This window comes from Chamaea fasciata, unplaced genomic scaffold (genome assembly GCF_029207755.1).
Source record: "Chamaea fasciata isolate MVZ Bird 193981 ecotype frontalis unplaced genomic scaffold, bChaFas1.0.hap1 SCAF_24, whole genome shotgun sequence".
NCBI classification, from domain to species: Eukaryota; Metazoa; Chordata; class Aves; order Passeriformes; family Sylviidae; genus Chamaea; species Chamaea fasciata.
The window spans coordinates 194759-220201 of NW_027094109.1; the positions used below are offsets into that span (position 1 = coordinate 194759).

The 25443-nt window shown below is 42.6% G+C and overlaps 1 protein-coding gene across 10 annotated transcripts in view; it reads right to left on the minus strand.

Moving 5' to 3' along the window:
* Positions 1 to 195: 195 nt before the first annotated feature.
* The window catches only part of PRDM10 (PR/SET domain 10), a 45164-nt gene continuing 19916 nt past the window's right edge, over positions 196 to 25443 (minus strand). For 6 of the 10 annotated variants that reach the window (XM_066203640.1, XM_066203636.1, XM_066203638.1 and 3 more), the window contains exons 9-23: positions 24150 to 24222; positions 23402 to 23519; positions 22316 to 22445; positions 20029 to 20253; positions 14650 to 14997; positions 12736 to 12891; positions 11819 to 11998; positions 10888 to 10998; positions 9652 to 9852; positions 8967 to 9110; positions 7732 to 7902; positions 6364 to 6504; positions 5612 to 5780; positions 4910 to 5022; positions 196 to 4148 (exon numbers count right to left, since the gene is read on the minus strand). In XM_066203640.1, coding sequence (XP_066059737.1) covers positions 3912 to 4148; positions 4910 to 5022; positions 5612 to 5780; positions 6364 to 6504; positions 7732 to 7902; positions 8967 to 9110; positions 9652 to 9852; positions 10888 to 10998; positions 11819 to 11998; positions 12736 to 12891; positions 14650 to 14997; positions 20029 to 20253; positions 22316 to 22445; positions 23402 to 23519; positions 24150 to 24222 — 2517 coding nt within the window. In that variant the 3' untranslated portion in view covers positions 196 to 3911. The remainder of the gene's footprint in view (positions 4149 to 4909; positions 5023 to 5611; positions 5781 to 6363; positions 6505 to 7731; positions 7903 to 8966; positions 9111 to 9651; positions 9853 to 10887; positions 10999 to 11818; positions 11999 to 12735; positions 12892 to 14649; positions 14998 to 20028; positions 20254 to 22315; positions 22446 to 23401; positions 23520 to 24149; positions 24223 to 25443) is intronic. The other 4 variants (XM_066203642.1, XM_066203644.1, XM_066203641.1 and 1 more) reach the window with 4 other exon arrangements.

Below are 25443 nucleotides of genomic sequence, written 5' to 3' on the forward strand. Positions count from 1 at the left end.
ATATTACAGTGAAGTGTTGAAAGGCTGAATATTTTGAATTTTAATGCAGCAATTTTTCATACAGCAAAGGGACGTTCTTCCTGGGTCTGCACGCCTTTACCCACTGACATCCTCCTCCAAGGACTCATATTAACAGTTCCCAGAATAACGCTCATTTACTAAAATCTTGAAAGGTTAAGGTTCAGGATTGCAGGTGACAGTACCTGACAGCAAAAATGTGTTCAAAGCAATGTCTAGACAAGCTCTAATCTGTGTTAAAACCTGGCTCATTTAAAATTCCGGAGTGCAGGTCGTACCCAATGAGCGAGAGATAGATTCAGCGCAGAAGCTACAATGGACTCTTCCCTAACCTCTCCCTGCTTTTAACTTATTCTTATACTTTCTTTACTTTTAGGTGGAGCTTGAGTGACTTGAGTCTCACATCTTTAGTAAGCGATGATTATACCTTTGGAGTGGATATGTCAGGATAGTACCTGAGATAACCCTGGGATCGGGACATGAGTCACTCCTAGAGGAATTTTGTCAGTGTTTGCTGATCCATCATCCTTATCTCCCTCAGTTTTCAGATGCTGTGCAGCTGATCAGCTAGAAAGTAGTACCTTTAAAATTTAAAAATAGTTTTAAAAATTCCTTACTTTGCAAGGGTTTCAACAGAGGGGGCTCCACTCCACTGTCTACCTACACTCCCTTGGATTGTGTTGTGGGAGGTTGGAAATTCTGTATTCCATGCAGAGAGTAGCAAAATATATTTTTCCCTGTAACTTCTATACTGTTATCATTCCATTTATCCACACCCTACTTCACTCACCCTCCACTGAACACCTTACGCAATGAACACATTGGTCATCACAAGTGATTTAAAAAAAAAAAAAAGAAAAAAAAGAGAGAGAAACATTTATTATTTTCACGTTCGTTTGGGTTTTTTTTTTACATCTGCCAGGTTGCACGAGACTCTGAACACAACAACAGTCACCAAATGTACAATAAACATACACAGTTAAATAATAGATGGGGTCCGAGCAGTCGAAGAGGTACAAGATCAGGGTGCATGGGCTGGGTTTGTTTTTTTTCCCCCAAGAAAATACAGATTCTGACCCAAAACACCTCCAAGGGACAGCATCTCCAAACAAAACACAGACCTTGCAGGCAATTGAGAGGACTCTGAATATACACTTCTGCGGGACATGACAGAAAGATCTTTGGGTTGCTCTGATTTAAAAACAATAATAATACATCCTAGACCTTCTGTGCTGCAGAAATGGAGAAAAAAAAATCCGTGCAACCTTTACCATCTATACAATCACTGTAGTTCCTTATTTTGGAAGGAAAATCTCTAGTACTTCCATTTCCAGGCATGCTTCTTTCACAGGCAATTCATTCAACTTGGGACACTAGGAATTAACTTCACCTGGAGTCAGGCCAATAGCCTGAGCATGCTGCTTCTGCAGGGCAGAGAAACTTTGATGAGGAAGACTTGAGTTCAAAAAGGCTGTTTTAAAATGGTTTTCTGTTTTAAATAGTTTTCAGTTTTAAACAACTGGTACAACTGTCCACATTCATGAACCGTTCCAACAAAGGTGAATAGAGCAAAGTAGTTTAGTTTATAAACCCCATGTATGCAACATCATTAATGGGAACATTATTTGATGTTCATCTATTGTCAAACTTTTAGACTCTTAAAATTGCTCCTGCAGGGCAGTATCCCACTATTCCCAGACTGCCATTTCCAAGCCTGCTATTTTCCTACTCTTGTAGCGTTTCTGGCTTGTTATTAAATCAGCAGAAGCCTGAAGGAAGCCAAGACAAAATTCTCCCTGCTCTCTTCCCACAAGAACAACATTGCAAGGCCCAACACTGTAATTCCAAAGTCCTCAGCAACATGAATTCAAGTTACTTACTGGGCATTGTGGTTCCTTGCCCACAGTGCTGCAGTGGCTGGGCTGCCAAATCCATAGAATTTCAGGTCACTCATCATTGCACTTGACCAAATTGGAACTCTGGTCCATGTTAATTCTACCTGGCTCATTAGTGCTCCAGTAGGGTGGTACAGCAACAGAAGAGAAATCCCAGGAACAAAGTAATCCACATTCTGGAAAATCACTTCAAAGTTACCTCAGAACTGTTCTGAGCTGGCCTGTATTTTTCCAACTGATTTATCTCAGTACTAGTTCCAGGACACATTAACAGATACATTAATTACCAAAGCAATACCTGCTACAAGGCTTTGCCCACAAGGAACCAGATTTGGTCTTGTGCAGCCTGAGTGTGAAGTTCTCTCATGTCAAAGAGCTTTAACTCCATAAAACCTGGTATCACAAAGTGTAGTGCTTACTGACATGGGTAATCCACACCTGAATCCATGGGAATACCTATGGAAGAGTCCCATATTCACACTCAGTGCAGTACAAGAGAAAACACATCAAAAAAAACCTCTCAAGTTCTTCTATCTCTAAGACACAGCACCCTTCTTTGTGTTTGTTTTATAAATAAATGTATCCTGTCATGCACAGATGTTCTGGGATGAGTTTTCCAGCATTTAATGGAATTTCAGACATTCACAGTAAATCCCATCAGAAGTCAATGGAGTTCTAGTCATATTCTTGCAACCACCAGAATGCCTGAAACAACCAACCAAGAATACCTGTGGAGAACTAAGTAAGGAAAAACATATTACATGGCCTTCTTCTCTTTCCCTTTCTCCTGGTCCCTAGACCAAGTCCCTCACATCAGGCAACCCTCATGGATGGCTTTCCATGTCCCATAAATAGTGGTCCACGAGCATGTTTCTTGTGTGTTTCTGGAGTGCAGGGCTGGTTGTTTTCTGGAACAGTCCAAAGGAATTACAGTGCATTGTTAACAAGGTTATTTGGGAAAAAAAAAAACAAAGTAACCAACTCTCCATCCAGTCTTGAAGAGAAGAAATATGTTTACTTTGCGGTGGCCACAGAGATAATGGCCCTGTCCCTTCAGAGGAGTGCTAGGAGTGCTCTGTATCCTCATTTTCTCCTGGCACAACTATCTATCTTAGATCACAGCAGAAGCCGCTGTGCAGATTTAGCTGAGCCTTTTTTTGTTTGTTTGGGGTTTTTTTTGTTTACAGGCAAAAAAGCAATTTTCCCTGCAAACACTGGAGGGAAAAGAAGTAACAGTGGCTCTGTACTACCCTTAGGTGCTCCTAGGATTTCAATCAGTTTGTTCCAAACAACATGGGTTTAAGACTATGCTTTTCCTGCTTTCTGGAACTGCTGGGTAAAACAGGGCGGGGCAGACAGCATGTAAACACTTCTGGAGGGCTGAAAAAATAATAATTTAATGGTCTGCTTCGGCACATCTTCACAGCTTCATTGTTCAATCCATCCCCATATGGGGACACCAGGAGCCACTGCTTGGCTGTTGCTCCTTTCCTGCACGCAGTCTGTTCATATGGCGCAGGCACACTCCCCTTCACCCTGGCTGCTAGAAGCCACAGGAAGCAATTCTGCCGTATTCTAGCAATTTACATGATGTTCTCCTGTTTAATGGCGCCTGTTAAAAAGATACATATGACAATCTGCCAGGAAGCGTTCAGTTAGGCAAGCTTTTTCCCATACAGTTGAAATAAAATTGTTTGCTGGACACACTTCCAAAAAGGAAAAATAAGGGTCAGCAGACATGCCAAAAATAAAGTCCAGGGTCAGCAGAGGTTTCATTTCTGTTGTCCTTTCTCTTAAAAGCTGCATAAAAAGCATCCCAGAAGGATTTTGAGGGTGTTTCGTGGTCACTGTGAATTAAACCCTCTAAAAAGCATTAAGAAGAGCTCCAAGATTTTAGTGGAAGGTATGTGAGCATTTACATTGAAACATATAGAGTCCCAGGGTACCCCCACATGTGGGCTGTCAGGGAGGTGGCAAGGACAAGCAAATGAGGCTCTTTCACTCATGCTCTGCTGAGAAACTCCTGGGTTTGGAGATGTGCACTTCGCTCCCGCCACTCCCGTTGGTGGTGGTCGTGATAATATACTGGGTGGTTTGCTGCTGGTTGCTTGTCTGAGATTCCAAGGGATCTGTGTGGGCTGTGGGCTGGGAAACACCCACCTGAATCTCGTTGGAGAGTGAAGAGTTTTGTTTACCATCCAGCTCAGGCTGACCTTCAGATATCACATAGTGAGTCTGCATGGGGAATATAAAAAATAATTAATAACCACTGTATCTTCTGTAACTTCTCTAATAGTCTGCTGGCAGAAATTTTGGTGTGAACAAAGAACTTTTAAACTTATCTCTATTTCACTTAAATGCATTTGAGAGCAACATAATGCCTGTCTTTTGATTCAAAGGACATTGGACTTACTTGGCTTTTGGTCAGTTTACAAATGGTTAAACTCATGACACAATTAGACCATCATTACATATTAAAACAGCAATTTGCAATTCAACTATTCTGAAAGGTTTTTTCCTGTATTACACATGTTCCAGGACAAGTTGCACTTCCAGTGACCAAGATCAACATAGGCCAATGACCTATCTCCTTATGCTGGATTGCTTACAAGGAATAGCAGGAACTCTTCTTATTTTCTAATCTTAGACATAACAGAGAGTTACTGAAATGTTTCCAGAAGCTGTTCTGAAATTTGGTTTAGTGGATAGTGCTTAATCAGAAATATTTTTAAGACTAAGCAGTATCACTAAATAATTTTGTTCTGCAAATGTAATTAAGTGAAGATTTTAAGTTGGACGGAGTCATACATACAAGAGCCAGACAACATGAGCCTTGTAAATGGTTGCATGCAGACTATACTGTACAGTTTGCATCTCTTTAGGTACCTCCACTCTTTTCCCCAGTCATGATTTTGGCATTCTTTAAACCTCCAAGCTGAAGAGCTTTATGCCTGATAATATTCTGGATGAAAAAAGGCCACGATGGTTTTCCTTACCTGAGTAACTGCTTTCACTTGCCCCGTGTTGACAGTGGTGACCGGGGTACCCACAGCAGTCTCTGTGATCACATATTGCCCTTGGGGGATGGTCATCATCTGAATCTCTGATGCTAAAAAATTGCAAAGACAACCCTCAAAGATCATGTCTTATGTCAGAAAAATTTAAAGTCTGAAACAGTGGGTATTGAATAGAAATTCAGGTATAAGGGCTTGTAGAGCCCTACAGGCCTCAGCAGAATTATGCCAGATAACACGAGCTGGAGATTTGGCAATTCATGCAGAGAAAACACATCCTGTTCTCACTCAAATCATCACAGAATTACCATCCAGAACTGCATGGACATGAGAAATCATCTTCATGTCACACTCCTCTTCCACACAATTCTTTCAAGCATGCACCCAAATTTGAACAAGTAGCTATCCAACACATGGATTCTTGCTGTATGCAAGTTCCTTGGAATAAAGGAGCCCAGTGTACCTGTCCAAACCATGTACTGGATCAGTTGGGATCATAGTGGAAGAGCTGGTACAACCATTTACGTTTGTCTGACGCTCTATCTTCTTGATATCTTTGAATATTAACCACAGAGCTTAGTGAACTCTGAGAACACTGTCTCATTTGGTAGCTAGAGACATGGGGCATGTGTTAGTCAGACACGCTTGCCAGACAAAGTAGTTAGAGTTACTGCTGACACTTACAGTAGCTCCGAAATGAGTTCCAGTTGCTAGGGAGATATGTGTGCTGAACTGAGGAGCCTTGCTGCTGCTGGAGGGCTTGGTTTGGTGTTGATGTAGTTGTCTGCATCTGTGAGGGGCTGAGTTCCTGCTGAGGTTGTTGCAAGGGGGGACTCAAAGGCTGACCCCCTACCTACAGAAAAAAAAAGGTGCAAGTGTTCTTGGTGTAGTAAGGATTGCAAAATACAACCTTCTCATTAAGGGAAAACACAGGACAGGTTCCAGAGCATATTGAACATTAAGAACTCTCCTCCAGCTTGCTTCACTCTGTGGTCAATAAGCTCAGACCAGGAAAGTGAAATAGTGATATTGTTACTTGCCAATGAGAGTCTATGGCAGAGACCTGAGATTAGAAGCTAAATTCTACCCAAGACATGAAGAGCTGCACTTCAAATATTTGAGGAATGCCAGTTTCCATTTATGTCTTTCAACTGACAAACTTAATTTAGCTGCAAATGTGTCCGTTTCCAATCATTTATCTCTCCTTTGTATGTACTATTGAGGGGGGGGAAAACCCCACACCAAAAAACCCACACAAACCCGCCCAAACAAACCCACAACAAAACACCCCCATATACCCTGAGACATCTGGGCACTGCTTGATGATTTCAACCTTTAAATGACAAAGAAAACACTATCCCCTGTATCAGCACATGCAATATGCCAGCTGAGCAGGCTGGTAGGGAAGGCATTTTCTGAAGAGAAGAGGGAAATACCTGTGATGATGACTGAGTTGCTGGTGATGGCTCTGTGACCTGGATGTGCTGCACCTGGATGGCATGTTGGGTGTATGTCTGGGGGTCATGGAGCTGCCCCACATCCACTGTGGAGTGCTGGGATTGGTGAGGTGAGGTAGCCTGGGAAAAAAATTAAGCAGAGGTCTATACCTCAAATTCTTTGCAAAAGTAGCCATGTAAACCTCATCTGGGACACGGGTTCTGGAATAATGAAGTAGGAGCCTTAGTGGAGCACACCTGTTGAACCTTGTTGAGTTTCTTTGTACCCCGGCAGATAAAGTATATTTAACAGGTGTAATGGCACAGACATGGTTCTATCTCAGTGACACCAATGAAAGGACTTGCCTAACATCATACAAGCTGTTTGTGGCAGTGGCTGGACTAAACCAAAGGGTTCAAAGGCCAGGATTAGTGTTAACCACTGCTCTGTAAGCATCTTTCTGTACAATGTATACATTCTCAAGATCTGCGTATCCAGTTCTGTAGTTTGACACAGGTCTGCATCAAGACAAGTACTCAAAGGTTTTTAAAGGTTTTGAGCAACAGTTGCTAATTATATCAATGGTACTAATTGAATTAATAGTCTTGGATATGTATAAAATTAAGATCTTGCTAATATTACCTGCAGGAATCAATGTTCATTGTTTTGTATTGTTACAACAGCCACAGGCTCTATCAACTGGGGCCATTGTTTAGGCCTTTACTAACCAAATTCATAACCTGATTTGTAATGAGAGGCTAGAGAGAACAAGGAATTTCAGATTAAAATATAAACACGCAGTAGTTTCAGCTTCCTGCAGTGGGTAACCGGTTTCTTACAGCTGCCTGAGATATTTTCCTCAGACCAGTTACTCTAGTTACCCTGTGATTTCATTTTTAGGAGGCTGTTGAGCATCAAGAGAATGAATATTCTAATAGATGCTATGAAGGGAACATGCAACCACTCTCTGTACCGCCAAATTTTGGCTCTGACTCACTGAGGACAAGGAAGTACAAATCAGTCTTGAACTGCAGAAAATGGGTCACCCACTGATCCACCTTCCCAGTTGCTGGAAAACATTTCTAGAGCAGACTCGAGTAAGGCTACACAGATGGGTAGAACTAAATCAGGACTGTGTTGATACGTCTCCAGCAAGCTGACCAAGGCTGGCAAGGACTATTTATGCCCGGTACAAGTGCTTATGAAGGGAGCCCTATGCTATATCACTTGATTTTTCTGTAAAAAGTAGCTGCAGCACTTTTTGTAACTACTCCTTACCACACTTCTGTGTGCCAGAGCCCCAAAAATACACAGGCTTAGTAGTGAAGGGGTCAGAAGCACTGCAAGATCCCCACCAGGTTACTCACCTGGGCCACCTGAACAACCTGCAGCTGTATGTGTTGAGGCTGCTGCAAGCCAGTTGTAGATTGAGACACAGGGATGTACTGGATGCGCTGGTAATCTCCCTGAGGAGTCCGGTAGTCTGTAGTGAGGGTCTGGGATATCTCCGTCATGGCTTGGGTCAGTAAATCTGTTGTCTGAGCAGGGAGAGAGAGATAGAGATCATCATCATATTGACGTACTTCTTCGGGGCTGTAGTTCTTTTATCTCCATTTACAGTGGGTCTGGTCATTTATTTATGAGAACTTAATGTGTACAGAGGTAGGGGTCATAAGTAGTCACCAGGGATCACCAACTAGAATTGCTCTCTTCTGTCTAAATCCTAGTCAGGACCATTAACGGCTAACTTAACATATCATAATAAAAATAATTATTTTCATCTTGTGACATACCAGTATTCTGTTAAACAACAAAAGTCCTGTATTTGTGAAGAGCTGACTTGGTTTCCAAGTCAAAAAGTGGTTCATGGACATATTCCACCTTTCTTATTCCCTGTCAGAGTGACAACTGTATTTCTAATGTGTAAAGACATTTAGTACATAACTTAATCAGGTTTATGAAGCCAACAGCATCTTGATTGAACCTCTCCATTTTCAAGCCTGTTATCCAGTTAGTCTTTATATAGAAAGTTTTAAATTGTGATCAGCAGGACTTTTAAAACTACACAGTATCCCACAACACTGAAGGACACATTTTTTAGTCTCAGCTTTCACTTCTGTGGCAGCTGATGTATTAATGGTATGGACATCAGCCACTGGAGATTCATCTTGCTCAGTGCTGTGCTGTCCAAAGGATTACAAAATGATCTGACTCCCTGTACACAGTTTGATCCAGTCCCCAGTCACTGTTAAACTTGTCCTCTTGATGCCAGGAACTGCATCTCTCACTTAAGGAGAAAATTCCCAGTGAAAATCCATAAGATGTGCATCCCCGAGTTCATTATGTGGAGTCAGTAGGTCTGAATGAAAGAAGGAAATGGATTTGGGGATAAAAGACAAATCCTTAAAGCCCCAGAAAGAAATGAACAGCTCCTGACTGCACAAAACTGGACCACAGAGGTTCAAAACCAGAAGTGATCTCAAATAATGTCCTAATACAAGTTTTAAAGTGGTGTCTGCCAAATAAACCAGGGTTACTAATACCAGAAGGCTCCTGTTCTGCATGTTTCCCTGCACTGCCCTTGTGTGCCTCTAGCCCCTACCACAACAGTTTCTCCAGTCGTGCTGTCAGTGGTGAGAACAGCCGGTGTGGAACTGATGACAGCTGTCGCCAGTGGTGCATGGATTGCATTTGGGAGCTGAGCAAACTCTGGGTGCTTCTTGCGGATGTGCTGCACCATCTTTGTCTGCAGAGAGAAGCAAAGGAGCATTGGAAGGATGGTCAGTAACTCTGCTCAGGGCCATGTGAAATCCAACAGCCTGGCCAAACACAGCTTTTACGTTTCCCTCAGTAAAGCAGCATCAAGATTCACACTATGAGATCTTCTGGCCAGCAAAGTTGGAAACAAGGATCACAAATCTGCTGCTGATTAGAGCTGACACTGAAGTATTGTCCTCAACAGCTTTTTACTCCAGCATAGACGAGTGTTTTATGACTTTTTCCAAAGGTCATGTTTTCTGTGTTTTGTTTCCCTGCTCATCTCCCCTGTAACTACCGGAGAGCAGTTTCCAAGCTCTTCCATTCATGATTGTGCTCTGGTAACTTTTCAGCACAAACCCTCTATTCATGGAATTTTTGGCCCTAAAACAAGCAGACTGTGCCTGCACTGTCAGCACACAGCACAAAATCAGCACTCTGAGAAGAGAGCTCTGCTTGTGGACAGACAGATGACAGAGACCATGGTGAAAGAGCATCCCCAGGCTGTCTGAGGCCAGAACCTCCCACACCTTACTGCTGTATTGCTTGGAGCAGTGAGGACAGCACACTGGAGGGGTGGCAATAGTGCCTGTCAGCTGGGTGTGGGTGCTCAGCATAGGATCTGGCTCTCCTGGGCCTGCAGGACGCAGCTTCCGAATGCTTGGAGGTAGCTCAGCACCAGGATGGTTTTTCAGGATGTGTGCTTTGCGTTTGCTGGCACTCTTGTACACCTGCAGGGCAAAGATTTGGAATTAAAATGGTGCAAACCTGGTGTCTGCACAGGAAACAGCTACCAATTATCTTGATCTGGAAGATTTGCATGTTGCTTTAGAGAATACATTTAGTTAAATCCCCAAACAATTACAACAAAAGGCATGAACATACACCTTCCAGTGTTTCATCAACCTGAAAAAGCGACTAATTCCTTGTGTATCCCAGAGAAGCCTTTTGAGAACATGTTGTTTGCCTCAACCAAACAGCAAAGCAGGACAAGGAGGTAAGAGGAAAACCCTTTTTGCCATATGTGAAGATCAAATGCGCAATGTTAATTTGTTATGAGGGTTGATATCTCTACTTGACACAAAGCATCAAACTGTTTTGGTTCAGTGATCAACATACCTTTTAGTTCTTTTTAGGCATATCAACAAACAAATACTATCTAATAATTAAAACTATTTTTGTCCCCTCAAACAAAAGGAAAGAGGCATCACAGAAAGACATACTGAGGATAAGGACAGTCAGAATACACACCCTGGTAAATAAAGGCCCCCAGGCATAAAAAGCAAAGGAGAATAAGAGCAAGAACCCAAAGGCACTGCAGAAGCAGCTTCAGGCTCCACTGACCACTGGGAATTACTGGCACATGACCTAGTAAGCAGCTTACAATAAAAGGTGTTAAAGACTAACTTTTAGAAGTAATACAGAAACCAAAAGTACTTACTGGCCAGGAATTATACACAGACAGGATACTTAGTCCTGGGCTAACCCAACACCAAGGGTCAGTGACTGTCTGCTTGATAACAGTATTCAAGTTTTCCAATGCCAAACACAGCAGGAAGGGGAAAACTGCAGCTTTCAATTAGCAATCCACTGTCTTGGCCTAAGTGCATTTTGTCTTCTCTTTCTTTTGGACAGTACTGCAGGAATGTTGCTAGCAAGCACCTCAGAAAAGCTACAAACCCCACCAGAGACTTCTATGCAGAGACAAATTGGTTGCATCCAGGACTGGGACTGAGCTATCATCCGAGGGGTGACTTCCCACACACCTTATCACAATATTGACAGAAGTAATCTCTGTTGGGTTTTATGATGGGCAACGTGAGCTCTGGCACCTCTTCTATTTTCATGTCTGGGTGTCTCTTTGATAAATGATTCACCTTAGGAGAAATAGAGAACAAGAACATATTACAGCTGGAAGCTAAACAATTGGTGCTTCTTCCAGACATGGGTAACAGCCAAACCAAAACTGAAGGACGCAAGCCAGCAGCACTGGAAGCATTTGCAGCTGCAAGGGTTATTGTGCACTCATATTTAACTGCCTGAGGGGTAAATGTGGTCTCACTAGGTCTCATTTACAGTTTCTCTAACCAAAATTAGGTAGGAATGGGTGAAATAGTTTGCCAGAACAGTCTTGTAGCTGATATCTGAGAGTGAGGTAATGCTGCAGAACAGCCTTTACCCAGAGGCAGTGACAAGACATGGCCAGAAGAGGCCCTCGAGAAGGGGGAGAAACAAAGAACAGGAAAGACAGTAAGAAAAACTGAGGCAGTAAGGCTGAACAAGGCAGTATTATCATCTCATGTCTTGTTAAATACAGTATACATCAGTCAGCATTACTTAGTGTTGAAATATGGTACTGACAACCAGATGTACAGCGCAGGCAGCAAAAATGTGCAAATTTGCTGAAGAGGTAAACCACACAGGTTTAAAAAAAGATGTATCACCTTAACTCAGCTCCAAAATTTGCCAAAATTCATTTCACAGCATCCTGGCTGGGTAAGACCAGATTGGACAGGGCTTGGAGCAACCTGATCTAGTGGAAAGTGCCCATGGCAGCTAGGTGGAGCGAGATGTGCTTTAAGGTCCCTTCCAGCCCAAACCCTTTTACGATCCTTGTGTTCTAATGCTGGAATTCCATCTTCCTTACCTATCCATCAGAATAGAGTACAGAGGCTGTAACAGCACCCAGGCACTCACCAACATGCCCCTGCGGCGGAAGCCCATCATGCAGAGACGGCACTTGAACATGAAACTCTCATAGTCAGTGGACGCGATCCGAGGCTTGAAGGTTTTGGAGCGACTGATCCGATCAGCCTTCTTGGCCTCCCTTTCTGGGTTGTGCATCCTCTGCATGTGCTCTCGCAGTTTGTCCTTCCTCTGGGAAAGAGAAATTGGGGAGAAAAATGTCAGCAATGTCACAGAAACTCCCATACTGCCTGTTATGCGTAAGAGCCACAGTTTGAGTTGTTCAGGGATCTCTTTCCAGAAAATCTTTGTCTCAGAAAAATGTGTTCCTTCAACTAGTTCCCTCAGTGTCCCATTACAAGCTCAGTGACAGGGAGCAGGCTGCTGCCACCACAGCTTACCTGGCTCACAGTCTGCTCCATCTGTTTCAGCAGGACTTGGAAAGGCATCTGGATGATTTGTGCTGACAAGACGGATGCCATGGACACAGGCATCTTGGCCAGGAACATTATTAATCCACTGGCATCAGCAAGAAGTTTCTTAACTGAACTGATAGCAATGTAACCCAGACACCTGGCAATGGAGGTGTATGATGTCCCAATTCTTAATGAGCAGATAAAAAGTTCCTTTATTTATTTCCTAATCCTTTATTTATTTCCTAAAAGTTCCTTAATTTAATTCCTATTAAATTATTAGGAATAAGATCATGTTTGAAATAAGATGCTAAGGTGACCTTGCCCCTTGTCTGTCAGAAATGGATGTCATGGCTCACACAGGACACCAAGCAATGCATGCAACTCACAGGCAAGTCTAGTGTGTTTACACGTGTTATTTTCTTTCACCTTTGAGAACATGAGCTTACCTCCTTGAAGGAGGGTAAGGAATAGTGGTTTTTGTACTAGTAATTATCCAGCCAAGAGCCACCTCACCTTGAACTGCTTGCCACAAGTGGAGCACAGGAAATCTTTGCGGTCCGAGTGCCGCAGCATGTGGAGTCGCAGCTTGTCGGGGCGGCAGAAAGCCTTGTCACACTCTGTACACTGGTAAATCTTCTCAGAATGGAAACTGCGTACATGCTTCTTGACCTGAAATGGCAGAAAAATGAAGTTTATTCAAGAGAGAAGCAAGTGATAACACAGTCTAGGAAACTCTTTGCAATAGGAAAGAAAATAAAAAGGTTTTTAAGGTATCTAATCTGCTTTGGTTTAAAAACTGTTTGATCAGAACAGTTAATACCTCAGCAATAGTTTCTATAAAGCCATAATATTTTTATTACTCATCTGGATGGGTGATTTGATTTCCTCAACACTGATTCTTGAAGGCATCAGCTATTGCACAGTTTCACTTAATGGGCAGTGAAAGTCCGTGATGTACCATTTGCACAGAGTCGCCCTCGAGTTACCACATTCATCTGAGGTTCATTATCTTCCTTTCATTTATAACAAACCAAAACATGGGATCTAATTCCTTTCAATCAGACACAATGAGCTTGCAATCACAATTAGCAAAGAAAAAAAAAAACTTAATTAGAAAGGCATTTTCATTCCATTCCTGAATGGCAATTACTTCTCCATACTCTGGGACTATCCTTCACCTCTTCAAACATCTAGAGGTTTTTTTTATTTTCCTCACCCCAATAAAGAAACTAATGAGGTTTGACATTTGAAATGCAAGCACTACTCCAGAAATGGATTTCTAATTAAATCCTTACCATCTTCTTATACTGATCATACATGGAACAACTTGGCATCTCTACCTGTTCCACACAGAAGTATTTCAGTAGGCAGCAGTGACTAGTCTTAATTATTCACATAGCAAGAAGAAGAAAAAAAATCATTGTTAAAAGTCAAAAATACAACTGAATAGTTGGGGAAAAGCCATGGGACTTCCAATAATTTGCATGGGAAAGTTTACAGGGAATTAAGTTGCAGTACAGCATTTCTGAATCATCAACATTCTTCCTTGTTGAACATTTGCAGAAAATAAAGGACTTCTGCCAGGATGGAATTATATTAGTAAATCAATTCCCCCCATCCTTTCCTCTTTAGCCTAGTGGATAGTCTAGCTGTTCCTATTACTGATCTAAACTGGATTTCTACATTTCAATTTCAGTCAGGCAGCTAAGTAAGACACATCAATTGCTTTGTCCCTAGGAAGGATAATGAATATGTCCATGGTCCATCTCAGGTTTTCTTACTGGACATGGAAATAGAATCTTTAAATTCTACTAATGACCTTGTCCAAGTGCTCAGCATAGTGCAGAGTAGCTGCATTACTCACTGCTCCAGTGCAGTGTGCACGGAAGGAGAATAAAATGCCCAGCTGAAGCCCAGAGGGGAAGTCAGGAAGCAGACTATCCTGATCTGTTCTGGCATTTCTTCAAGCTGTTCAAATGAATGATCCTGACAGAAAACAGGCAAGGCATTAAAGATGTAAACCACTCAGTTTTTGGTTCAGAGTTTTAATGACAAAGGCCAAGATGTGTTCAAGCACAAGTTGAATACAGCAAAAGACAATTCCTTTTTTTGCCATGGAGATGAAGTAGACAGGACCTCTGCTTCAGGCAGTTTTTGGGAATAAGGCACCCACCCTTCTGCATTACAGTGCCTTCTAATGCCAGATTGAAGTATCACATCTGATGATTTAGTGGACAGAGCACTTCAGTGTCACAAGACAATGTCTAGCAGTGCTTGGTCATTCTTCCTTTTCAGTTTCTGACTGAGGTGGACCCCTGCACACTGTGAGAATGAACTGCTGTGCAGTTATACAGGGAGAGCACTGAGAAACCCACAGCCTTGTGAGAGACCCCCAAAGCAGTGCTTCAAATCAGTACAGCATCTCACCTGGATAAAATCTGGGAAGCGTTTCTTGCAGGTGGGACAGGTGAAATAGCCATCATTGACATGGATGGCCACGTGATCCTTAAGCAGATCCAAGCGATCAAAGGACTCGGGGCAGAAAATGCAGGAGTACGTTTTCTGGTCCATGTGGAACTTCATGTGGCTCTCAAGGGCACCACTGTTGATGAAGCCCTTGTTGCAGATGTCACAGGTCAAAGGGCAGTTCCCTTCCCGCCCATGGAACCGCAGGTGCTGGTCCAGCTTGTCCTTCTCCCGGAAGGCCTTCCCACACTGCAGGCATTTGAATGGGCGGAAGGATTTCCTAATGAACAGGTGCTGCAGAGCTGCATTCTGAAAGAAGCATCCAAGAGCCCATTAGCTTTCATTACCATGTATAGATTCCACATCCATAGATATTTGGGATAAAATATACTGAATGGTTAATGAACCTAAACTTAAAGAAATTATTTTCCATCATATGCTGCCTCCAATTTATAGCAGGGGAGGCTGTGACAGGCAGAAATCAGGGGACACACCTGCAGTTACACCTAGAGTTAGCAGAACACAGTGCAAGAGTTTTCTCTCCATCCCTGATTTCTTCTTATTTAGCATGCCATTTTTCTGTAAAATAAAATTAAGTCCTCTCTGAAGCACAGACATAGGCCTGAGAAAAGCTGCAGTCCCAGCTGATTATTTGGCATCATGTCACAAGTTCAGCCACCACACAAAGGAATGGTGAGCCAGCACCCTGTGTTTCCCTCAGGAGCAGGGCTTATGAAATTCCACAGCCCTTTACAGAAACACCTTCTGCATTAAAGATCATCACAGAGATGTGCAGCAGTGGTTTAGCATTGCCTGGAGAACTTCTAGTGCAACATAAATTCAAGCAATACTGGTCTGAACATTTTTACTATTGTCAAAAACAAGAACAGAGTTTCAAAACGTGATGGTAAGGGCAGAATGGCAGCTTTAGGTGCAGCAGGTGAGAAGCTGTGAGCAATTCTCCATTCCTACTGGGCACAATGTCTCTTCTCAGCCCTTCTTCTGTTCTGGTGTGTTTGCCTTCACTCTGCCTTCTCTGTAACATTTCATGACTGTTCTCTGTTTTCTCCCCTTACCCTTCAGATAAATGTTGTAGAGCCACCCCAATCCTGACCCAGCACTCTCTGCTGGAGAAACAGATGCTGCTGGATGCACTGTCTGTAGAAAGAGGGAAGGTGGTCCTGCACCTGCATTTCAAGATTAGATGACAACTTTCATCTTAGATAGTTGCAAAGCTAGAATTGAGTCCTATGAAATCTCACAGCACATTGTCACCCATACTGCACTCAAAGTACACTTCAATGCTCCATTCCTCCACAAAAAGTCTAAGCAATATCCACTCTTCTCTCAATTTCTATAAACCATTATTTATTGATGATTCTCTTTTCACATCACGCACAGAATCTACATCATGATAGCTGGAGAAATAATGTGAAAGAGCATAAGTTTTGGTGGCATATTAGGAAGAAATCCTCAGCTGTGAGGGTGGCGAGGCCCTGTCACAGGTTGCCCAGAGAAGCTATGGCTGCCCCATCCCTGGAAACATTCAAGGCCAGATTGGATGGGGCTTGGAGCAAGTGGGATAGTGGAAGGCATCCCCGCCCATAACAGGGGGGTGGAACTGCATGAGTTTTAAGGTCCCTCCCAACTCAGACCACATGGATTCCACTAGAACATTGTGGAACATTCCACATGTGTTCCATATGACCCACTTCTCCATGAGACACATTCAAGATTTCTGCAAACAGATTTCCCTGGTTTCCTGTCTCCTTTGCTTGTGGGAATGTGGCAGCTGACACAACTGACCTTTGCTGTGTCCCTTAAGTGCATGCCAACAGCTGGAACTGATTAAGTAAAGTTAGGAGCTCTTCTTCTGGAATGAGGAAACACTTTGGGAATACTGTGAAATGTGGTGCTAAGAATTAAATTTGTGAACCTGAAAGATCCTTTTCACCATCTGAACTGCAGAGGGAAACCTACGCTTTCATTCCAGGAAAGAACAGGAGAGCAGATGTTTTGCTACCAAAAGAAAATTAACACTTTAATACAGGAGCTCCAAATAGGGCTTTCCAGGAACTGTCATCATCACCATTCTCCATTTTACAAGCAGAGACAATGGGAAACACGGGGATCTGCTGTAAGTCACACCGGGAACTGGAAAGATAGCCATGTGCTGTGCAAAAACTGATGTGTTGCTTGGAGTCCAAAGGATATAATTCCCCCCTAAACCACAGGGAGATGCTAATAAAACATAGGTGAAAAGATGTATTTCAAGTCCTAACTGCACTATGAATTTGAGTTTTGATCACTGGTACCTTAGCAGGGAGATGACTGCTAATACAGCAGGCCAGACTCAACATAGCCCTGTTGTTATCTTAAGGGCTACAGAAGGTGAAATGTTTTACTCCTTTTTGCCTAGGTAATCCATCAACTATAAAAACAGAACAAAAGAACTAAGTGTTGTCTCATTAACTTGTAGTATTGATCCAGCACAAACAATTGCGCAAACAAATCCTCCAAAACTTTAAGACTGATATTATGGCTCTTCATCCAAGCAATTTACTCCTATAAAATCCACCTTAAATCTACAAAGAACTGGTATGAAAAGAACTAGAACGCAAATTGTTATTCAGCAACACTTAGTTCTGGACATTGGTTACCTAAAGAAGAATGAATGTTACAATTTATGGTGCAGTGTAAATCAGGAAACACTGAACAGGAGTTGGACAAAACAACATAGAGGGCAGCGTTGATACGTACCATTGGATTAGATACAGCAAAACCCCAATGAAACAGAAACCCAAACCTACCTGCAGCTCCAGCTGAGCAGGCAGCATTGAGAGAGAGAAAAATACTTATGTTATGCAACGGACTTGAGAAAACAGAAGCCTTGACTTCTGCAGGTCACTACAAGGGCTCTTCCAACTACTGTTTACTCCATTGAGGTTTCTGCCTCAGGAAACACTAAACAGATCTTCAAGGTTTACTCTGTAGTTCGTAACTGCTCAAGGGAAGTTAAAGGGCAAAAATAAAAACAAAGATAATCTTGAAGGTGTTTTGTGACCTTTCCTGTTTTCCTAGGGCTGATTAACAAGGATGCAATGTGCACAGCAGAATCAGTGAGAACGGAATGCTTTCAGCAGAAGGGAATAATTAGGGCAGGATGACAACAGGTAAGGGATAAGGAGTGTAAAAAAGTTAAGGAGAAGAGACTTTTTCTAACCTCATTTTACTGGCTGTGCTCCTTGTTACACAACCATTTACATTTCTTTCACCATGAAGGAAGTGACTGTGCTTTCCAAATCATATTCCTATCCCTCCTGTTTCTGGCATTAGCACAGAGACATCCTACATACTGCCCAGAACTGAACTAAAAACAAATATTCATTTTAGCTGTGGACCACAATTTTCTACAAGAGTTCTCGAAGGGTGAGTGTATCTCTTTCAATACTAGGGACACAACTGTCATAGTTAAGGTCTATGTCCAAGGAAACCCCACAGGCTCTAAAGCAGAGGCTGAAAAATGAACCAATCCTAACAGGACTTGGACCCTGGGGCAGGACAGATCAGTGCTTCCAGCTAGAATGAAAACAGTCTCAGAGCACCACTGTCTTAAGCCTTAGAAAAGCTGAAGCAATTCACAAAGAATGACTGGTTTTGAAAACTAAATCCTATTTAAATAATAAGGAAGAATTAGAGCTACACAGGTTTCAGAACCATAAGCAGGAGTCGGGATTTTCTACCTGTTCTTTGGAAGTGAATAATGTACAACATATCTAAAAACAAAATGCTTGCTTGCTTTTAATATGAAGTGCATGTTATTGTAGGCAGGTGCTGTGAATAGCTGAGTTGAGTGAGTGTTCAGAGGGTGATTTTTCAGTGCTTAAAAAATGATGCTTGCTGGTTTAGTCTTATCTCAAGTGCTCATTGCTCACAGTCTGATGCAATATGGAAAGGTCTGTGCAAGCATCCATCTGCCATTCTGCCAGTGCTCCTGGCTTGAAACATCTCCAGGACTCTGCTGAACACGAGCTGCCAGATACAGGGAAAGTTTGGAAGACTTGAGATACAAACATGTCACTGAACCACCACTGCACTCCTCTGAGCTGTCATCCATTTGTGATGAATTTACAGAGTACAAAAGCTATGTCAAGACAAAGAAGTAACTTCAGAATTTCTGTCCTTTTCTTCCTACATTCATTATTTCAGAGGATCCTAGGTTCTCATCTTGGGTTCAAAATTCAGGGAAATGGCCAACACTTTCTTTTCTTACTGGGGACACTGTAGTACACTGTAAGCAGTACATCCTCATGCTCTGTCAAAACGTCAGCATCTCTCTCTGTACCCTGTTATACACCCTTCAATACATTCAGTAAAAAAATCCCCCAAGCTTTTAACATATGACAATGAAATCACTAGTAGAAACTTGTCATTCAGAGACTGCAAGCATTTTGTATGGTTAAAAAGTGTGCAGTTTTGATGTGCCCAAGACAAACTCTTCCTTCAAGACATTCCACAGCATTTTTGGGGTAACATCACCATTGATCTTGCACATATATTGCTGTAAACTGCAAGCAAAATTTGGCTCAACATCCTCCTATACACCATAGTTACTCAACTCTTTTCTAATCCTTTCTCATCCCCTAAAAATGAACCCTTACTCCCACTGCAGTTGTTTCTTTCCTTAATCCAAAGTTAACACGTGGAAGATCTTAAGCTATATAAACTGATCTCCCAGTTACAAAGCTTCAAGGATTATTTGCTTGAGTCATTTCCCTCCCACACATAGTAGAGAAAAAGCAGCTCAGCCAGTTGACAGAGCATAGGTTCAAAGTGTTTGTTCTTAACACAGGTTTTGCTCTCAAAGGCAGGGTTTTCTACCCCAAAAAAGGACTTTATCACTAAGTATTATCATCATCTAAGTGGATCCAAACTAAGGTTGTGGCTCCTCTTTGGCAATTACTTGAAAGAGAATTCTGAGAGACATGGATAGTAGTTGTGAGCAAGTCATTAGTCTGTGCCACAGCACCACGATTCTGCCAGCTGTTTGAAGCACCTCTGCTTGCCAGCTTGGATGGACTGTGTTTCCAAGCAAGAATTACTGTGATGGAATTCAATCAGCTCCAGCTCTTCACCAGTTCTCACTAGCACCTATGAGGTACTGGTCCTTTATGTGAGATTTGTCTTCCTCTCAGTGCAAAAAAACCTGTTAGGAATGAGATGCTTTATTTGGGATTTGGAAATGGATATGACAGTGAAAGGAGAACCAGCTGGCCCTGGCAGGCAGGCCTAGCATTCCCTGGGTTACAGTGAATGCGATCCCCCATCCTCTGTGCTTACCCTGATGCGCTTTGCTCGCCTCATGTCATCTGCTGTCATGGTGCTCTGCGTGGGCACCGTGCTACCCTCGTGCTGTGGCTGTACGTGGAGCATGTGGTTTTCCTGCTGCTGCAGTGCTGCCTGTGGCTCTGGTGGCACCGGAGTCTGTTCCTGCTGCTCCAGCCCGTTCAGTGGGGCTTGTCTGGCCTCATCAAACTGCCCCTTGCTGGAAAAATGCAGCAAGTCCTGAAATCGCAAACCACACAACCAGTGATTATTCCCCCCACCCACTGAAAAACACTTTGATAATATGCAGCAGACAAGATTTGTACATATTTAGTCACAAGCTATAAAAAAAAAAAGTGTAGTGTAGTGTCTACGCTAACTCCTACAGTTCTCCTACTGTGTCCCACTGCTGCTTTCAGCACATTATCTTCACCTACAGCAGCATCACCCAGAGCACCAGGGAGGCAGTGCTGCAGTTGGGTAACTCTCCATGGGCCATCCGTTTGTCTGATCAGCCACAGACAATCAACATTATCCACTGTTAATAGCCAAGAAGGCTCTTCCGCATTCAGGACTATTTCTGCTTTAACCAAAGTGACTAGTGCAGACCCAGGAAAGGACAGAATTTCTGTCTCGTGGAAACTGTTGTTGCTTTGAAACACTGTGTGTCATTTTGCAGTGTCTTCTCCTTTCTAACAAACTATCTGGAGTGCTGAACTGGAGAGTGACAAATGAGGTGATCACACTGGGCACTATGTCGTTTTTTATCCAGTTTCCAGCTCTGCACACATCACTTCCATATATCACACAAAGCTGTTTTTCCTCCCCTTTTGCATTAGCATAAAAGGGAGATGATGTGAGCAGGAAGCACATGCCAAAAATCTACATTCATCCTCTTTAAGTTCCAGTTACTCTTTTGGAATGGAATCATCTTTTGTTACACGCAAACACACTTAGATCCTTATTTGACATCACGTAATTCAACTGAAGAAACTTAAAAGCACAAGTTAGGAAACAGAGCATCAGACAATCTTTAATTATGTCAGCTGAAGGCTGTTGCTGTCAAAACACAAAAGTGGGTGCGTGAGAAGAAAACCAAGGAATGAGGCCCTTACAGACTGTAAGTGCTTACCAGAAAGAGACCCTTAGTAAACAATAGGTTTACACACCTCAATAGGTGTGTAAACAATGTGTCTAAACAACAGACCACCAGCCCAGGTCTGGGTGGCAAGTTTCTACCTTGCTGACACTCAGCTGTGCTCTGAGCATCCTGATTCTTCAGTTCCCAGGCAGAACTTGTGCCCAGCTTTAGTGAGGTGAGCAGACCTCCAATGGCTTGGGACATCACCCTGTCCCACTACACAGACACATGTGAGCCAGCCCTGGGCCATGCTCCAAGCTGGCAGGACACAAGCCACCTCCAGTCCAGAGACCACTCACACACTGGACAGCACCCAGCAAGCGCCATCTCCCCAGACTGAAGGGTTTGGGACCAGCATTAGGTTTACGTGTCTAAATGAGGCTCGCATGTGTCACGTCACCCTGTAGAGAGGCTGAGCTCACAACTGCCTGCACCTAATGCAGCGTTTAGGGCATTGCAGCAGGAATTCACAGGCAGAGTATTCATTCCTCCCTCTGAGTCAGCATAGAGCCATGACCCAGTGAGATGCCAGAGGAAAATTACTCCAGATATCAGCTTTTAGCTAAGTCATAAACCAGAGCACTGATCCCTCCTGTCACTGCTCATAAAAGGACTTAGAGGTAACCTAAGCAGGGTCAGCATCAGAGAATTTAGCTTTTTACTTAAATGCGTCATGTTACATCCCTGCAAAATATAACAAACACCTACAAGCAAAAGAACATTTTGCAATAAGCCTACCTAAAGGAGGTCCTTCTGTTAATATTAAAACATCATAGAGAATCATATCTCAAACTGATTTAATTCCACCAGCGACAGCTGTAAGAGCAGGCTGATCTCACATTCCAGAAAGGAGAAATAGGAGCCTGAATTCCTATTCGTTTTACTGTCTAAATGACTTCTGTGAGGCTGCTAAACTGCCACAATAACCCACCTCACTTCTTAGTGTTTTGGAGTGAAACTTGCTGCAGAAATCCAAGTGATTTTAAAGGTTTTATAGAAGAGAAGTAGTGTGCTCTCCTGGCAGAGAATTCCAGCTAGAAACCAAGAACTACTCGTGTAAGTCCAAAGCACACCCTCAGTTTGCACTGATGCCCCAAATCCTTTTAGTCAAGAGTTTAGATTCCATGTGCTATTTTTTCCCCTCCATCTCAAAAAATATACCTGTGTCCCTTCTTCACATTTTTCACCATTTTCACTGGTTACTTCCATGCGCATGAATTTGGGAGGGCGCCCAGGGCGTCTGCCTGGTCCAAATCTCCTCTTTCCTCGCCCACGACCTCGGCCTCTGGCTCTGCAGAATACAAGAGTGCTCCAGGTTAAATACAAAAAGAGATGAATTTGGATTCTCCACTGACTTTATGCTTTTTTTTTCAGCATCTCTAGTCACCCATTCAACTCAGCAACAATGATGCAGTAAATAATAAAATGCAGTAAAAAATAAAAACTGAAGAAATTCTGGCAGCAAAAAACAATGGGTTTCTGGCTGGTAGCTATTTATTTCGTGCTTTATGAGAAACCAAAGTTCAGAACACATTAAAATTTCTATCAGCAATCAAGAGACCAAGAGGACTACTTGCTTTCATCCAGCCCTCAGCCATGGCAAGCCTCCCACTTCAACACCCCAGTTTATGGTGTGCTGGAAGCATTTTCAGCATGATGGAACAAGTGCACAAGGAAACCCATTTAAAATCTGAAGCCGTAACATCCTTCCCCAAAAAGTGCTCAGCTGTTGATGTCAGGCACTAAACAGAAGGGAACAATTTTGTGTCAAAAAAGCAGAACAAAAGAGAATCACTTGCTACATTTCAGGAGAAAGAAGGCACCAATGTCTTCTGCTCTCTAACAGGTGTTTGTAGATTCAGTTTTTAATAGGTCAGGATAAACTACCTTGCCAGGCCAGTGAGGCACTAGAAGCCTTGTTTTCCAAGCTTTGTACTTCTATATCTCTGAGAAACGTAGTATTTCAATACTGTGATACTGAAACATTACAAGTATTTAAAGTCTTTGTCCAAAAAAAAGGAAACAAAAAACCTTCACCAGTTTCAAAAGAGTATTTATTTCTCTCAAGCTACTTCTTTCACAGAGTCTCTTGTACCAGTCAGGCTTCTACTGCCATGATTTTTCCTTCTGGTGCTGAACTGATCTATCCTAAGTTGGTCACTAATATTTGCAGGACAGAGCCCCTCCTTTCTATATGTTTGGGGAAGTACCACAGTGATCCACAAACGAAGCTAAGGCTGTCAGTACCTGCTGAAGAAGTCCAGCTTCTCATCATGGGAGTTGAGGTGCTGCTGGAGCTGCTCCGAGCTCATGAAACGCCGATTGCACTCGTAACACGGCCAGTTCTTTTCCTGCTCCCTGAGCACTATCGGAAATGTCAATAACACCATTTCACCCATCGCCAACTAAACACCTAATTTTTTTGCAACCAGCCTCTCTATCCTCTGTGTGGCATGTTTCTCCCCTGAAGGTTAGACAGGCTGCAGAATACCCAGCTCTGCTCCACTGGTCTTTGCTTTTATGCCCTCTGCACTGTGCCATGACTAAAGCTCATCACAGAGACACAAAGTTCACTGGGGACAATTCCTATGGACTGTCAACACTGTTAGAAATTCAGGGGGATTCTGATATTCACCCTTGTATGGAAGGGCACCTACAGGATTGTGGCTCTGGCGTAAGTTAAGGGAGCTCAAGGGAAATTTCTAAATCTAAAGCAGTCACACCTCAGTTTATGACACACAGTACACATTGAGTACAGAAACAGACCTCCTCCTGGGAAGAAGCAACTTAGTGCCTCCCAGAAACTGAGGCAAAGGCTTAAATTAGGGTAATATTGTCATGAGAAGAGTTATTGGCAATAAGCCCCAATAGATCCAATTTAACTTTTCCCAACCTAGCAGAAATTTGGGAGCACTATACAGGCCATATACTTGAAAGTAACAAGTGCAACTCGCAACCTCCACCACCACACTGAAAGCAGATAATCCCAGGTTACCCTTCCTTTCCTCCTCAGTTATGTCATGGATCTTCTGGTTCACAAACTCGGCATAGGAGGCAGCATACCACACCTGCAGCAGGAGCACAAGGTAACAAGAAACTTAGGTGGAGCCAAAACTAATGGAAATCTGTTTGAAACGGGTTTTAAGCAATACATTTATTTCACTTGCCTCAACCACTAACTCTTATTGCTCCTTTCATCCTCAGTAATAAAGTCCAGTAAGATCAATGTGCTCCCAGTGAGGAATGAAAGAGCTTTGTTCACGAAGTATATTCATTTAATTTAAAGGTCTAGCTTCCTAACATGAATGTTAATCTTGCACATGACAACCAGTGGCTCTAGAGGAAATAAGGTTAATCTCTTCAAACCCAGCTCCATGACTGTAAAGGAAGGATGTCAGCAGACTACTGATACTTGTACCAAGAAGAATGGAAATGTTATTAACTTGGAGGATTTCCCATTATTTTCCTACTCTCCTTACATAGCCAATAGGCAGCACCATCCACATAGACTCATTAAAAACGTTTCTGAGCTTCTGAGGGATTGGAGCAATGTGCTCCAAAACAAAGATCTGCTGGGTGCCAGCATGATAGACCCACTTTTGTCATACAAGGAATTCAAGGCTTTGGCAAAGACAACAAGAGGCAGGAAGACAAAGTTTATTAAAGCCTAAAAGCAGATGCTCACATTTAGCTGAGAATTCTTCCATCATTTCATCTGTTTGATGAAAAAGAGTGGATTTTAGAAGAGATTTCTCAAAGAAGGCATCAACAGATTTTCAGCATGAAAAACTCAAGTTTGAACTTGCAGTGGGCCACAGAGGTGAGTAGGATTTCAAGGACTCTCCAGCAGGTGTGTCACTCTGCAGGAATCTCACCAGCTGGACAAAGATGACAGCCTGGAGCTCCTGGACTACACACCTGGCAGGCAAATCAGAACTTCCCAGCTTCAACTACTTCCATCTCGGGACAAAATGTGCATGAATGCCCTACATCCACTTGGGGAGGGAATCACGTTACCAAACCTTTCAATTAGCAAGCCATTTTACCCCAAAAGAACTACTAAGACATAAAGTAAGAAAAATGATCCTCCCACATGGAGGTCTGTACAGATCTAAAGTCGGATTTCAAATTTTTTTTAAAACTGTTGAGAAAATGTTGTTTGAATCCACCTAAAATAGATTTATAAGATTTCTAGTAATTCAGCTTAAAAAAAAATAAGGTCTGAGTTCAGATAGTCCTGCTATTAAACAGTGTAAGTAAGTAGGCTTTTGCCCTGATTTAGTAAATGC